A 12944-nucleotide genomic window follows, 5' to 3' on the forward strand; every position below is an offset into this window, starting at 1 on the left:
CTTTAAAAAAAACCCAAGGCCTCACAAGCTGTTTACTATATTGGCTTTGAACAAACTGCTCATCACCTCTGTCTCAACCCTTCTTCATTCAAGAAAACCAGGACAAAATGCACCCCTTAAAGTCATAGCATCACACAATGGTTGGGTTAGGAGGTGTATGTCTGTAATGTGTAATTCTGCAAATAAACATAGTGTGTACAGATTTTTCCAGTTCTGTCCTTCACCAACTGGCTTTCTGGAGTAGAATCACACCCACAGTGTAGTGCGAGAAATAATTCTAGGGTTTTGATTCAGGAATAATGCGGGAATGTCGATGCAGCTCCAAGTCTGGTTTGTGAGTAACTTTGGTAAGTACTCAGGAAACAGAATCTATAGAAACCCTCAGATGCAACAAGTTGAGAGAATGAGTGAAAAAAAAGTGTACATCGAAAGGAACAAACATCAATATCAAAAGAAAAATTGATATTTACATGTTCTTTTCTGAATCCCTTTTGCCTATTCCAGACTGCCTCAGTATCCAACTCCACACTTTATTCTATCTTTTTGTTTTGCTTTAACTGAAAACAATTGTCTCAAATGCTATGATGAATATTTTTATTTGCAATATTGTGTCACGATTTTAAGGCATCCCAAAATCCCAAACCCAGCTGTTGAAAACCAACAATAATTGACAATAAAAATCTCTGTTCTCCAAATGTGATGATTGTTCTCACACCATTCAACATATAAACACCTTCCCCTCCATGGACGGGTGCACTAAAGGAAGAAAAATTTGCATTTCAATCATTCTTCTCGTAAACCTCAGGACATCTCAAAGTGCTTTACAACAACTTTTGTACTTTTGAAGTGTAGCCACTAATGCAATATAGGAAAATTGTCAGGTTTTCTGTGCAGAATAACCTTCCACAAATGGTAATGGGTGGGCAAGTCTTGGACCAAAGGGTATAATCTTAGAATATGGGATAACCATTTTAACGCGGAGATGAGGAGGTATTTCTTCTCTGAGGGTAGTGAAGCTGTCGAATTCTTTACCGTAGAGTACTCTCTAGGCTGGATCGTTCAGTATATTCAAGGCTGAGAGAGACAGATTTTTAATCAGGAAGGGGAGTCAAGGGTTATGGGGAAAAGGCAGGGAAGTGAAGTTGAGGATTATGATATCAGCCATGAACTCATTGAATGGCAGAACAGGCTCGAAGGGGTGAATGGCTTACTTCTGCTCCTATGTCTTCTGGTCAGAATAGTTGGTCTGCTTGCTTGTGTTTCAGATCAGACATCTCCCTGGGGCAGTGTGACCAAGACTAGGGGCTATGTCTGAACATGGACTCAAGCACATGAGTTTTTCATCTGAATTTAACTGTACATATTTTGTCACAGTCAGGCTCGTTATTCAATCGCACACTGAGAAAATAATTCCATCTGCTGTTTACCGCATTAGATAAAAAAGACTTTCTGAATCAGAGCCACAGACATCATAAAGTGAAGTTGAGTACCTGCAATGGCTGATGTTCTCGCCTTAATGAAATAGCTGTTGTACAAAATTAAGTGCCATCTTACACCATGTCATTAAATCTCAAAACAAAACAAGAAAGGCACATTGTGCAAGTTCAGACAGGAGCTTTATCGACAGAGAATAGCATTGAAGTAGAGAAAACAATTGTAACACCTAATACATGTCCCCTGGTAAAGATTATTGGGCTGAAGGGCCTCTTCTGAGCTGTGTGACTCTCAATATAAGTGTCATATTCAAATCAGACCTTCCTGGTGATAATACAATTTGCTCCATTCCCTGGTCTGTGTTGAATTTGGGTGGTTTCAGATGTACGGCTCTCAATCTCTCTGGGTTAAAGAAGGAGGAAAAGTTAGCAATGGTTCGCATGCTGACCACCATTCACTGACTGTAGCTGCATTTGTGGATTATTTGTGGATCAAATGACGGGTGAGTGAAAATGATAGGGTTCAGCTAGATTTAGAGCAAGTGAAGGGAGTTTTCAATGTGTGAAATTCTTGCCCATGCTTCCTGTGTTTTGTGCGACAATATATTCCAAATCCCTCATGACCTCACCCGTCCATATTGCTGTATACCCCTGCAGCCCCACAACTCTCTAAGATCTCAGAGTGTCTCCTATTCCAGTTTTTTTTTTACACATCTCCCCTTTTCAATTCTTCCACTATTGGTCGAAATACCTGTACCTTAACCTCTAGAATTCACTTCCAAGAACTTTTCCACCTCTCAATGCCTTTCAGATGCTGACATGATGATAAATCCTGAATTACTGATGAACATATTGAACATTTAAGTGCAACATGTGTTTTTGAAAAGAAAGACATTGCAACCAAAAGATGGTTGACAATTTATATTGAATAGCTGTCCAGTCATCGCTGTGAGAATTAGACTGAATCCTGATAGCGTATTCTGGGAATGTTGTGCTTAAAGTTAGACAAGGAAACTTCAGACTGTAACACTTCAAAAGGAGAGATGCCATTCAAGAAACAGTGTTCATCTGTAGTTACAGAGATAGTAAATGGCTGATTACCACCACTAAGCAGAAAATCATCTCCTGCGTGATGTGTCCCAGTCATCAGGCACGATAAAAGGTGAAACAAATGTAGTTCTGAGTGAAGGACATGTTTGTATTTTACTCTTCCAGGAATGCACAAGAAAGAGATTAAACAACAATTACATTCTCAGATCTCTGTCTGCTCTCATCTGCCTGAGTACTAAAGTGGAAGTGTGCTAGCTTGGGATTCGAGATCCTCCATATTAACTTGTACTGTGAAGGGACACAGCTGAGAATATCTTTTAGACACTCCTGCTGTGTTGATGTTGTTGAAAACAAGTCGAGTCAGCAAAGTCACTATTGAAGAAAACTGGATAAACTCCTTTCAGCTAATGGCAGAACCAAGAAGCAACTACTGAACTGCCAACATCAATGTTACTAAAATTACCCACCTTGGGGCTTTAGCATTTCATAATCTATTCACAGACAAACCAAAGGCAGATTTGTTACTTTATTTCTTTGTGTCTTTTAATTTTTGGACTCGCCTCTTATTTTTAATCTCTGTGAATGTGTGTGGCATTTGTCATTTTTGTTCATATTTTCATAGCTAATAACCTCACATATTCTTTAACTCAATAAGGCCTGCTTAAACTAGCTCCTTTTAAACATTAATATATTTGTGCTGGGGGAAGGTGTCCATGGAGGGAGGGATCTTTTCTAAATTAACCATTTTGCAACCAGCCAGGGGAGGGACTGAATAAAAACAGTAGTTGATGGAAAAGCTTAGCAGGTGAAGAAAAGATCAGAGGAAGGGTCACCGGACCCGAAACATTAACTCTGAATTTTTTCTTCATAGATGCTGCTCGACCTGCTGAGCTTTTCCAGCAACTTCTGTTTTTGTTTCTGATTTACAGCATCCACAGTGCTTTCAGTGAGGGACTGAATAATGAAGGGGAGCCAGTTTATCCTTCCTTAGCCAGGAGCTTAGCCATATGGGAGCATGTCATCCAGAATGGTAACAAATAGAGAGGCAGATCATAGCAATGCTCCATTTGGCCAAATGTCTAGTTGCCTCTCCTTCCATTGTTCAGCGTTAGATTTTTTGTAATGATCGCTATTGATAAGCTGCCTTCGAATGTTTTCCTTGATTAAAGCTGCTGTATGAACAGAAGCTATTGTTAGCCCTGCTGTTACTAACATTTTCCAGTGTGAGCCCATGGATTAGATGCTTTGGATTCACAGTAACCTCAATCTAGCCTCCTCCTCTCATGTCAAAAATCTGAGTTTTGAAGATTAATAAATGTGCAATCATTCTTCAATATTTGACACGCACACACAAGTTGCAAAATGACTCAAGAAGCCTTGATGGAATCTTCCATAAACAACAACCCTATTGGGTCAGTGCATTGAGTGTAAAAGTTGGGATGTCATGTTGTGGCTATACAGGACATTGGTGAGACCACTTTTAGAATATTGTGTTCAGTTCTGGTCTCCCTGCTATACGAAGGATGTTGTGAAATTTGAAAGGTTTTAGAAAAGATTTACAATGATGTCACCAAGGTTGGAAGGTTTGTGCTGTAGGGAGGGCCTATTTTCCCTGGAGTATCAGAGGCTTAGGGGTGACCTTATAGAGGTTTATAAAATCATGAGGGGCATGGATAGGGTAAATAGTCAAAGTCTTTTCCCTGGCGTAGGGGAGTCCAGAACTAGAAGGCATAGGTTTAAGGTGAGAGGGGAAAGATTTAAAAGGGGCAACTTTTTTACGCAGAGGGTGATGCATGTATGGAAGGAGATGCCAGAGGAAGTGTTGAAGGCTGGTATGATTACAACATTTAAAAGGCATCTAAGTGGGTATTATGAATAGGACGAGTTTAGAGGGATATGGGCCAAATCCTGGCAAATAGGCCTAGATTAATTTAGGATATCTGGTCAGCATGGATGTGTTGGACCAAAGGGTCTGTTTCTGTGCTGTATATCTCCATGATTCTATGACTCTAAAAAGTATGTAGATGTTCCTTTTCAGAAAAGAACAGTTGAAGTAGTAATCAATTTCACTTTTTTTTGCAAGTATAGATTTAGCATAAGTGGAGAGATGTTAGATGTTAGAACAAGGGGATGCTGAGGAATGGGGACATGAGTTAAGGACACTGATAAGCCAGTCATTACTAGACAATGCAGACTCCTGATGAGTGGAATCAGTGGCCAGGTCGTTGATGCATTACACTGACAGTCTGGTCACCGCAGTTTGCAAAAAGTCACTAACGTTTCTTTCTCTGTGTGTAAATGAGTCTCCCTTTTGTTTGTCTTCCTTATTTGGAATCAATATTCATTAAGAGAAATAGCTTAAACATGCACAATGCCGCTGACGTGAGATAGCTACTCATCCTGACCATTCTCAACAAGAAATTCACATCTGAGCTCTAAGCAGGGCCATTAATTTACCGGCACCATGAAACAAAAGTTGAAGATCCTTGCAAATTATAATTGATGTCAGTTTGTAAATGCAGGCCCACTTGGAATGCATTGTGAAACACAAAAATTAAAGGCAATCCCCCTCTCTCATCACTTAGCTGGACTGTAACACGTGGGGAATCGATTTTCTTATTGTGAGCTGTCAGGCCTGCACCAGAGAATGAGTTTTAATTCTGTGCTGTTATTAAAGTGCTTGTTTAACAGCCAAAGGAATGGAACCATCGTCTGGGTGCAGCAGGAGCTGTTGTGCCACTGAATGGTATCTGTCACATGATGATAAATGACCCTCAGAACTCCCAAATCCCCTGCTCTGTCACTCAGGTAAGAATCATTAATCTTCATTTTGGACAGGCCGCTTCGAACAGCCTTGATTGCAAGTGTCTGCAAGTATTTACAAGCAAGATGCAGGGCAGAATGGGAAATTCATATTGTCAGAATACACACACATTAGCATAATTTATTATGATTTGACCCCCCCCCTCCTTAAAAAAAGAAGCAAGTGGGGGAATAGATGTGATTAGACAGATGGAGTGTGGGGTCTTGGCTGGTAGCCACTGAGACCCCTGCAGTGCCTGATGAAGGGTGGAACATTCTGCAGCCCAATGGAAAGAGTAATAAAGGGACATTCATCATTCAATTAGGCACCTGTCATGCTTTACAAAAGGGAAAACTTCGCATCTGAAACTCAGGGGAGGTGATGCTACACTGGGATGAAAGTAAGTAAATGAAAAAAAAAGGACAAAGTCAATTGCTGGAGGACCAGACAAGGGGGGAAGGTGTGTTAAAGGAGACGCCCCTGCCCTCCTGAGTAATGGAGAGAGGGCTATGTACTGGAGGAATTCTAAAGCCAACTTTATACCCATGTTGTGAGGATTAACTCTGTGTTTCTCTCTCCACAGAGGCTGCCAGACCTGCTGAGTTTCTCCAGCACTTTCTGGGTTTCTTTTTGTTTCAGATTTCCAGCATCCGCACTTTTGTTTTAATTTGTTCCCATGAATGGGATTTGTCTCCTGCCTGATTTATCGAGGGTAAGAGGGAGGGTAAGAGTATAGGAAGAGTGCAAACGATCAGGAATAAGTCTGTGTGTGTGTGTGTGTGTGTGAGAGAGTGGGGGGGAGGGCATATAAATCATTGATGAGCTGAGGGATATGATAGGGAGTGCTCATTAAATCATCCTGAAGCTTCATTAAGTAGCGTAACGCTATCTTCCTCGCATGCTTCCTCCTGAGTGTTGATGAGGCAGTAAGCACCTCCCCTCATATGTCAAAACTTGGGCCGTTTTCTCTGTGCCAGCTGCTCAATAAGATGCAAGGGGCTCAGCTTAGCAGTTCTGTAACCTGTCTCTATTCCCAGGTCTCCTGCCTTAGGTCCCTTACCATGACAGTAAGACCTAGTGAATTATATATTAAGATAAATGATAATTGCTCTGGTTTTACCATCATTTAATGAGCACCATAAATTAAAAAAATGAAAAATACAAACACTACTTTGCAATACTGCCTACACTTTAAACACATCAGAGTCATTAGGACACAAAACACAAATGCCTGCAAGAAATAGGAACCCTGAACTGAATGTGAGCAGTTGCTGTATTATATTCCCTGGCCTCGTGTGTGCAAGGTCATTCATTTCCATAAATCATAAAAGGCCTTTTGCCTGAAAGACTCCCTCACTTTTCATAACTATATAGGGAGCAAGACACTGAAACTAAGAAACAAAAACATGTAACAATCACAACCTCTTTCTATCAATAGGGGTCGGTTAGCTCAGTTGGCTGGATGGTTGGTTGCATCTCCAAAGCCTGTCCACCATCTACAAGGCACAAGTCAGGAGTGTGATGGAATACTCCCCACTTGCCTGGATGGGTGCAGCCCCAACAACACACATAACAGGACAAAGCAGCCTGCTTGATTGGCACTGCATCCACAAACATCCACATTGTCCACCACAGATGCTCAGTAGCAGCAGTGTGTACTATCTAAAAGATGCACTGCAGAAATTCACCAAAGATCCTCAGACAGCACCTTCTAAACCCACGATCACTTCTGTCTAGATGGACAAGGGCAGCAGATAACTGTGAACACCACCCCCTGCAAGTTCCCCTCCAAGCCACTCACACCAGCCTGACTTGGAAATATATCACCGTTCCTCCACTGTCGCTGGGTCCAAATCCTGGAATTCCCATGCTGATGGCCTTTTGGGTCTACCTAGGGCACATGGACTGCAGCGGTTCAAGAAGGCAGCTCACCACCACCTTCTCAAGGGCAACTAGGGATGGACAATAAATGCTGGCCCAGGCAGCGATTCCTACATCCCTTGAAAGGGAAAAGAAAAACATTCACTGTATGTAGCATGTACCTGACAATAAGAAGGTCACAGAGAAGTGAATCTTCTGCAATCCAAAATGTGTAAGCTGCTGACTATTCTAGGAGGTCTGGAGGCCTGTGACCAGCAGATTTCTACAGGGATCGGTATTGGTTCTACTTTCGTTTGTCATTCATACAAACGATTTGAATGAGAATTTAGTAAGTTTGTGGACGACATCAAAATTGGTGGAATAGTGGACAATGAAGAAGGTTAACTAAGATTACAAAGAGATCTTGAACAATTGGGTCAATGGGCTGAGGAGTGGCAGATGGAGTTTAATTTGGATAAATTTGAGGTATTGCATTTTGGTAAAACAAACAAAGGCAGGACTTATACAATTAATGATAGCGCCTTGGGTAGTGTTGTAGAACAGAGAGACCTAGGGGTTCAGGAACATAATTCCTTGAAATTTGCATTACTGGAAGAGTGGGTGGTTAAGAAGATCTTTAGCAGACTTGCCTCCATTGCTCAGACCTTTGAGTATAGGAGTTGGGACGTCATGTTGAGGTTGTACAGGACATTGGTGAGGCCTCTTCGAGAGTACTGTGTGCAGTTCTGATCGCCCAGTTATAGAAAGATATTATTAAATTGGAGAGAGCTCAGAAACGATTTGTCAGGATGTTACTGGGAATGGACGGTTTAAGTTATAAAGATAGCCTGGATAGACTGGGACTTTTTTAATCGGGCTTAGGAGGTTGAGGGGTGACCTTATAGAGGTTTATAAAATCATGAAGGACATTAATAAAGTGAATAGCAAGGATCCTTTCCCCAGGGTGGGGGTGTTCAAAACTAGGGGACATATTTTTAGGTTGGGAGGAGAAAGGACATGGGGGGCAACTTTTTTACGCAGAGAGTGGTTCGTACGTGGAATGAGCTGCCAGAGGAAGTGATGGATGCGGGTACAGTTACAACGTTTAAGGTATTTAGATAAATACACGAATGGGAAATGTTTGGAAGGATATAGGCCAAATATAGGCAAGTGGGACTAATGTGGTTTTAGGAACTTGGTTTGTGTAGGACTGAAGAGTCTGTTTCCATGTGAATCTAAGACCGTGAAACCTACAAAACATAAAGTTTGTAGCTTTGCTGGGATTCTGCTGATGATGCTTTTACGGACCCAAAACATTTCTCTCGGCTTCTCTTCACCCAATCATGCACCCTCTCCTCTCCATCTACTGCATGCTGCCTGTATTACTTCAATTCAAGTTAGCTCAGTATACACTGTTCCATTTACATGGCCCCAGACCAGGGCTGGGAGAAGAAATCACATGACCAATTTCTCTGTTAACTTTCATTACGTACTTGTTTTCCATATTAGATCATGTTTTTGTTTAAATTCTCCTTCCACGATGCAATCCTGAGCTGACCATGATACTTGACCCGTCTTGTTAATCTTTTCTGTTTCTTTAGTGCATCTGCTTGTGGAATATAACATTTCCTACCCTCCGCATTTAGCAGCCTGACTGTATGTTTGTGAGCGATCTACATGCCTCTCACTGGTGTAAATTGCAATTAAATCTTTGCTTCACTTCTAAATTAAAGCAATCAATCCGTCCACTGTATTTTTCTTGAGAGCACAGAAGCTTCAGGCATGCATGAAGGAGCAAAGGGATTTAATGGCGACGTTTAGAGTTTGAGTTGACCCCAAGGCAGAGAATGACGATACAGTGCATCCCTAGATCCACATGCTTTAGGTGATCACCCAATAACGGTAAAGAGCAAGCAGGGAGCTTTTATTCCATTTTATAAAATATATGTAGAATTCCCACAGTGTGGGGACAGGCCATTTGGTCCAACAAGTACACACCAACCTTCTGGAGAACATCCCACCCAGACATATTCCCCTATTCCATTCTTGTTATCCTGCATTTTCCATGGCTAATGCACCTAACCTACCGAACGAAAACAAAGTTGCTGGAAAATCTCAACAGGTCTGGCAGCATCTGTGGAGGAGAAAACAGAGTTAACGTTTCAGGTCTGGTGACCCTTCCTCAGAACTGATGGTGGCTGGGAAAACGTCAGTTTATATGCAGAAAATAGGGAGGTGGTTGGGGTAGGGAGTAAACAATAGGATCGAGCCCGAAGAGAGAGACAGACAGACAAAGGAGTTGCTAACGATCGGGCTGGGAGGGTGAATAGTTGTTAATGGGGACTGTTAGTGACTAACAACAGGGGGTGTGTAGTGGCAGGCTATGTGATAACAAGGCCTGGTGTGTGGGGTGGGGGCCTGGGACATGGGAGAGTTTAGGCCCTAAAATTATTGAACTTAATATTGAGTCCAGGGGGCTGTAGGGTCCCCAAACAGAAAATGAGGTGTTGTTCCTCCAGCTTGCATTGGGCTTCACTGGAACACAGTAGCAAGCCGGAGACAGAGATGTTGGCCAGGGAGCAAGGTGGTGCATGAAGTGGCAGGCAACAGGTAGTTCAGGGATAGAAGGAACTGCAGATGCTGGAGAATCCGAGACAACAAGGTGCAGAGCTGGATGAACACAGCAGGCCAAGCAGCATCATAGGAGCAGAAAGGCTGACATTTTGGGCCTGGATCAGAATCTATTTTGCGAGTAGAACGTAGATGTTCTGCGAAGCAGTCCCAAGTCTACGCTTTGTTTCCCCAATGTAGAGGAGACCACATTGTGAGCAGCGAATGCAGTAGACTAGATTCTTGGAAGTGCAGTGAAGTGAAGTGTTGCTTCACCTGGAAGGTATGTTTGGGCCCTTGGATAGTGGGGAGGGAGGAGGTAAATGGGCAGGTGTTGCACCTTCGCCGGTTACAGGGGAAGGTGTCGTAGGGCACGTAACCTACCAATCCCTGAACACTATGGGTAACTTAGCACAGCCAAGCCACCTAACTTGCCCATCTTTGGACTGTGGGAGGAAACCTGAGCTCCTGATGGAAACCCACGCAGACACAGGGAGAACGTGCAAACTCCATACAGACAGTCGCCTGAGGGTGGGATCGAAACCAGGTCCCTGGCACTGTGAGGTAGCAGTGCTAACCACTGAGCCACACTGCTGCCCCAGACTGGGGTGAGTGGAAACTTCCTTGGATGACCAAAATCTCATCCAGCCCTGGCGCTCCTTCACGAGGACAAGGAAAGAAAGTTGTGTACTGAAGCAGCACCATTTACAATCGCAGGATGTCCCATATTAAAGACAATTAATTGCTTTTGAAATGTGGTCACTGTCGTAATGGAAGAAATACATTGACCAATCTTCCCACAGCAAGACCCCACAGACAACAACACAAGAATGAGCCAATAACCCAATATATTTACTGAAGCAGTAGGAACTGCCGATGCTGGAGAATCTGAGATAACAAGGTGTAGAGCTGGATGAACACAGCAGGCCATGCAGCACCAGAGGAGCAGGAAGGCTGACATTTCGGGTCTAGACCCTTCTGAAACGTCAGCTTTCCTGCTCCTCTGATGCTGCTTGGCCTGCTGTCTTCATCCAGCTCCACACCTTGTTATCTCAAATTTACTGAAGGGTTGCTAATACTCTGGAATGCAGTCCACTCTTCTTCGATTGGGACCGTGGAATCTGCTGTGAGAGCGAACAGGGTCTCATTTAAAGTCAACAACTGAGAGATCACAAAGCTGAACTGGTCCAATTGAACCGTCCTCTGGTATGGTGGTATTTAATTGAGGGATTGGTGGGGCTAGTGTGGGAGAGATGGTGGGTGGCAGTATTGGCTGTGAAGGGCAGAATAACCGTTGGAAAAGAGTTGTAGCCAAACTGATATTAATTTGACAATGATTAATTTGACCCAAGGAGCACAGAAACAAAAGCGAAATAATCCAAACTAAGCTTTCGATGTAAGAAAACAGGCAGGTTATGACATATTTGACAGAATTAAAAACGAGCACAAGTTTTGTGTGCAATTCTGGAATCCACATTGTGGGAGGGATGTCACAGTACTAGAGAGGGTGCAGAGGAGATTGACCAGGATGTTGGCTGGTCTGGAGAGTTTTAATTATGAAGAGAGAGTGTACAGACTGGGCTTGTTAAAATTATAAGTGGCATTGATAGGAGAGGCAGAAAGGAACTTGGCCCCTTGGTGAAGGGATTAATGACCAGCAGCATATATTTTAAGGTAAGAGATAGGAGATTTTGAAGAGATGTCAAGGAACTGTTTTTATTCAGAGGATGGTGGGAATCTGGAGCTCACTGCTTGCAAAGATAGTAGAGGCAGTAACCCTTACAACATTGAAGAAGCATTTAGATGGCACTTGCATAGCCAAGGCTTATGAGATTATGGGCCAAATGCTAGGAAATGGGATTAGAATAGTTATGTGGCTGTTTTGGACTGGCACAGACTCAATGGGCCTAAGGGCCTTTTTTCTGCACTGTAGATCTCTCTATCACTCTAAAATAGAATGGAGAGAGAATAGCAAAATGGACTAAGAGCACAGTGAAATGTGAAATTTACTACGTTTCTTTATTAGAAATTATTTCAAGTGTAGATTTTAATCATAAACAGTTGTAACATAAATAGTATAAAACTACTTCTGAATTGAATGATATTTACTCCTGGAAATTAGAATATCTGTCAGAATTACAGGCCTTTATTTTAACTCCCTCTGAGAAAATGAAAGAATGATTTGAATTTATATCAGGTATTTCATGATCTCGTGTTGTCCCAAAGGGCTTTATAGCCAATGAAGAACTTTGTAGAGTCTTTATGATTTTTAAATGGGACATGAGCATTGCTGGGTAGATGAGCATTTACTGTTATCCCAGAGTGGTGACCAAATGTCACACTTCCTGATTTGCAAATGACATTAAAATAAGAAGGAAAGTTGTATGTTGTGAGGATAAGTAAGGAAGGTTCAAGGTGACTTGGAAAGGTTAAGTCAATGGGCAAGAAGATGGAAGATGGAATATGATATGAATAAGTATGAGGTTAATCCACCTTGGTAGACAAAAACAGAGAGACATTGCATTCCTTCAAAGGTGAAATATTACGGATTTTTGATGTCCAAATAGTCCTGAGTGCCTTTGTTTGTGAGCCACTTAAAGTAGTGCGCAAGTGAAGCAAGCAGTTAGAAAGGCAAATAGCGTCTGGCCTTGATCACAAAGGATTGATTACAGGAGCACAGATGTCTTGCTACAATTCCATGGAATCTTAGTGAGACAACACCTGGACTATTGCGTATTGTTTGGGTTTCCTAATCTAAGGAATGATATACTTTCCGTAGATGGAATTCAATGAAGTGTCTCCAGATTAATCACTGGGGTGGCAGGACTGTCTTCCAAGGAGAGACTTGGGAAACTGAGCCCTGATTCTCTAGTTTCAAAGAATGGTCTCATTCAGAGTTGTAAATTTCTTCAGGATGTTGCAGGATGGATGTGAATTGGATATTTTCCCTTTGTGGTGACTCTAAAACCAGGGCCATAGTCTTAAAAAAAGGGGCTGCAGATTTAGGACTGAGATGAGGGGGAAATTCTCCACTCAGAAGATGACAAAACTTGGATTCTCTACCCCAAAGGCTAGTGGGAGCTCCATCACTAAATAGATCCAAGACAGAGATTGATCGATTTCTGGGTACTAATTATGCCAAGGGATATGGGGATAGTCTGGGTACTAATTACACTGAGGGATATGGG

General features: G+C 42.3%; 1 protein-coding gene across 1 annotated transcript in view; it reads left to right on the top strand.

The window, feature by feature from the left end:
* The first annotated feature begins 307 nt into the window (after positions 1-307).
* The window catches only part of etaa1a (ETAA1 activator of ATR kinase a), a 72509-nt gene continuing 59872 nt past the window's right edge, over positions 308-12944 (top strand). Inside the window, exon 1 of the mRNA XM_048600890.1 lies at positions 308-347. Coding sequence (XP_048456847.1) covers positions 308-347 — 40 coding nt within the window. The remainder of the gene's footprint in view (positions 348-12944) is intronic.

The sequence above is a fragment of the Rhincodon typus genome, chromosome 9, assembly GCF_021869965.1.
Source record: "Rhincodon typus isolate 14 chromosome 9, sRhiTyp1.1, whole genome shotgun sequence".
Classification (NCBI taxonomy): Eukaryota; Metazoa; Chordata; class Chondrichthyes; order Orectolobiformes; family Rhincodontidae; genus Rhincodon; species Rhincodon typus.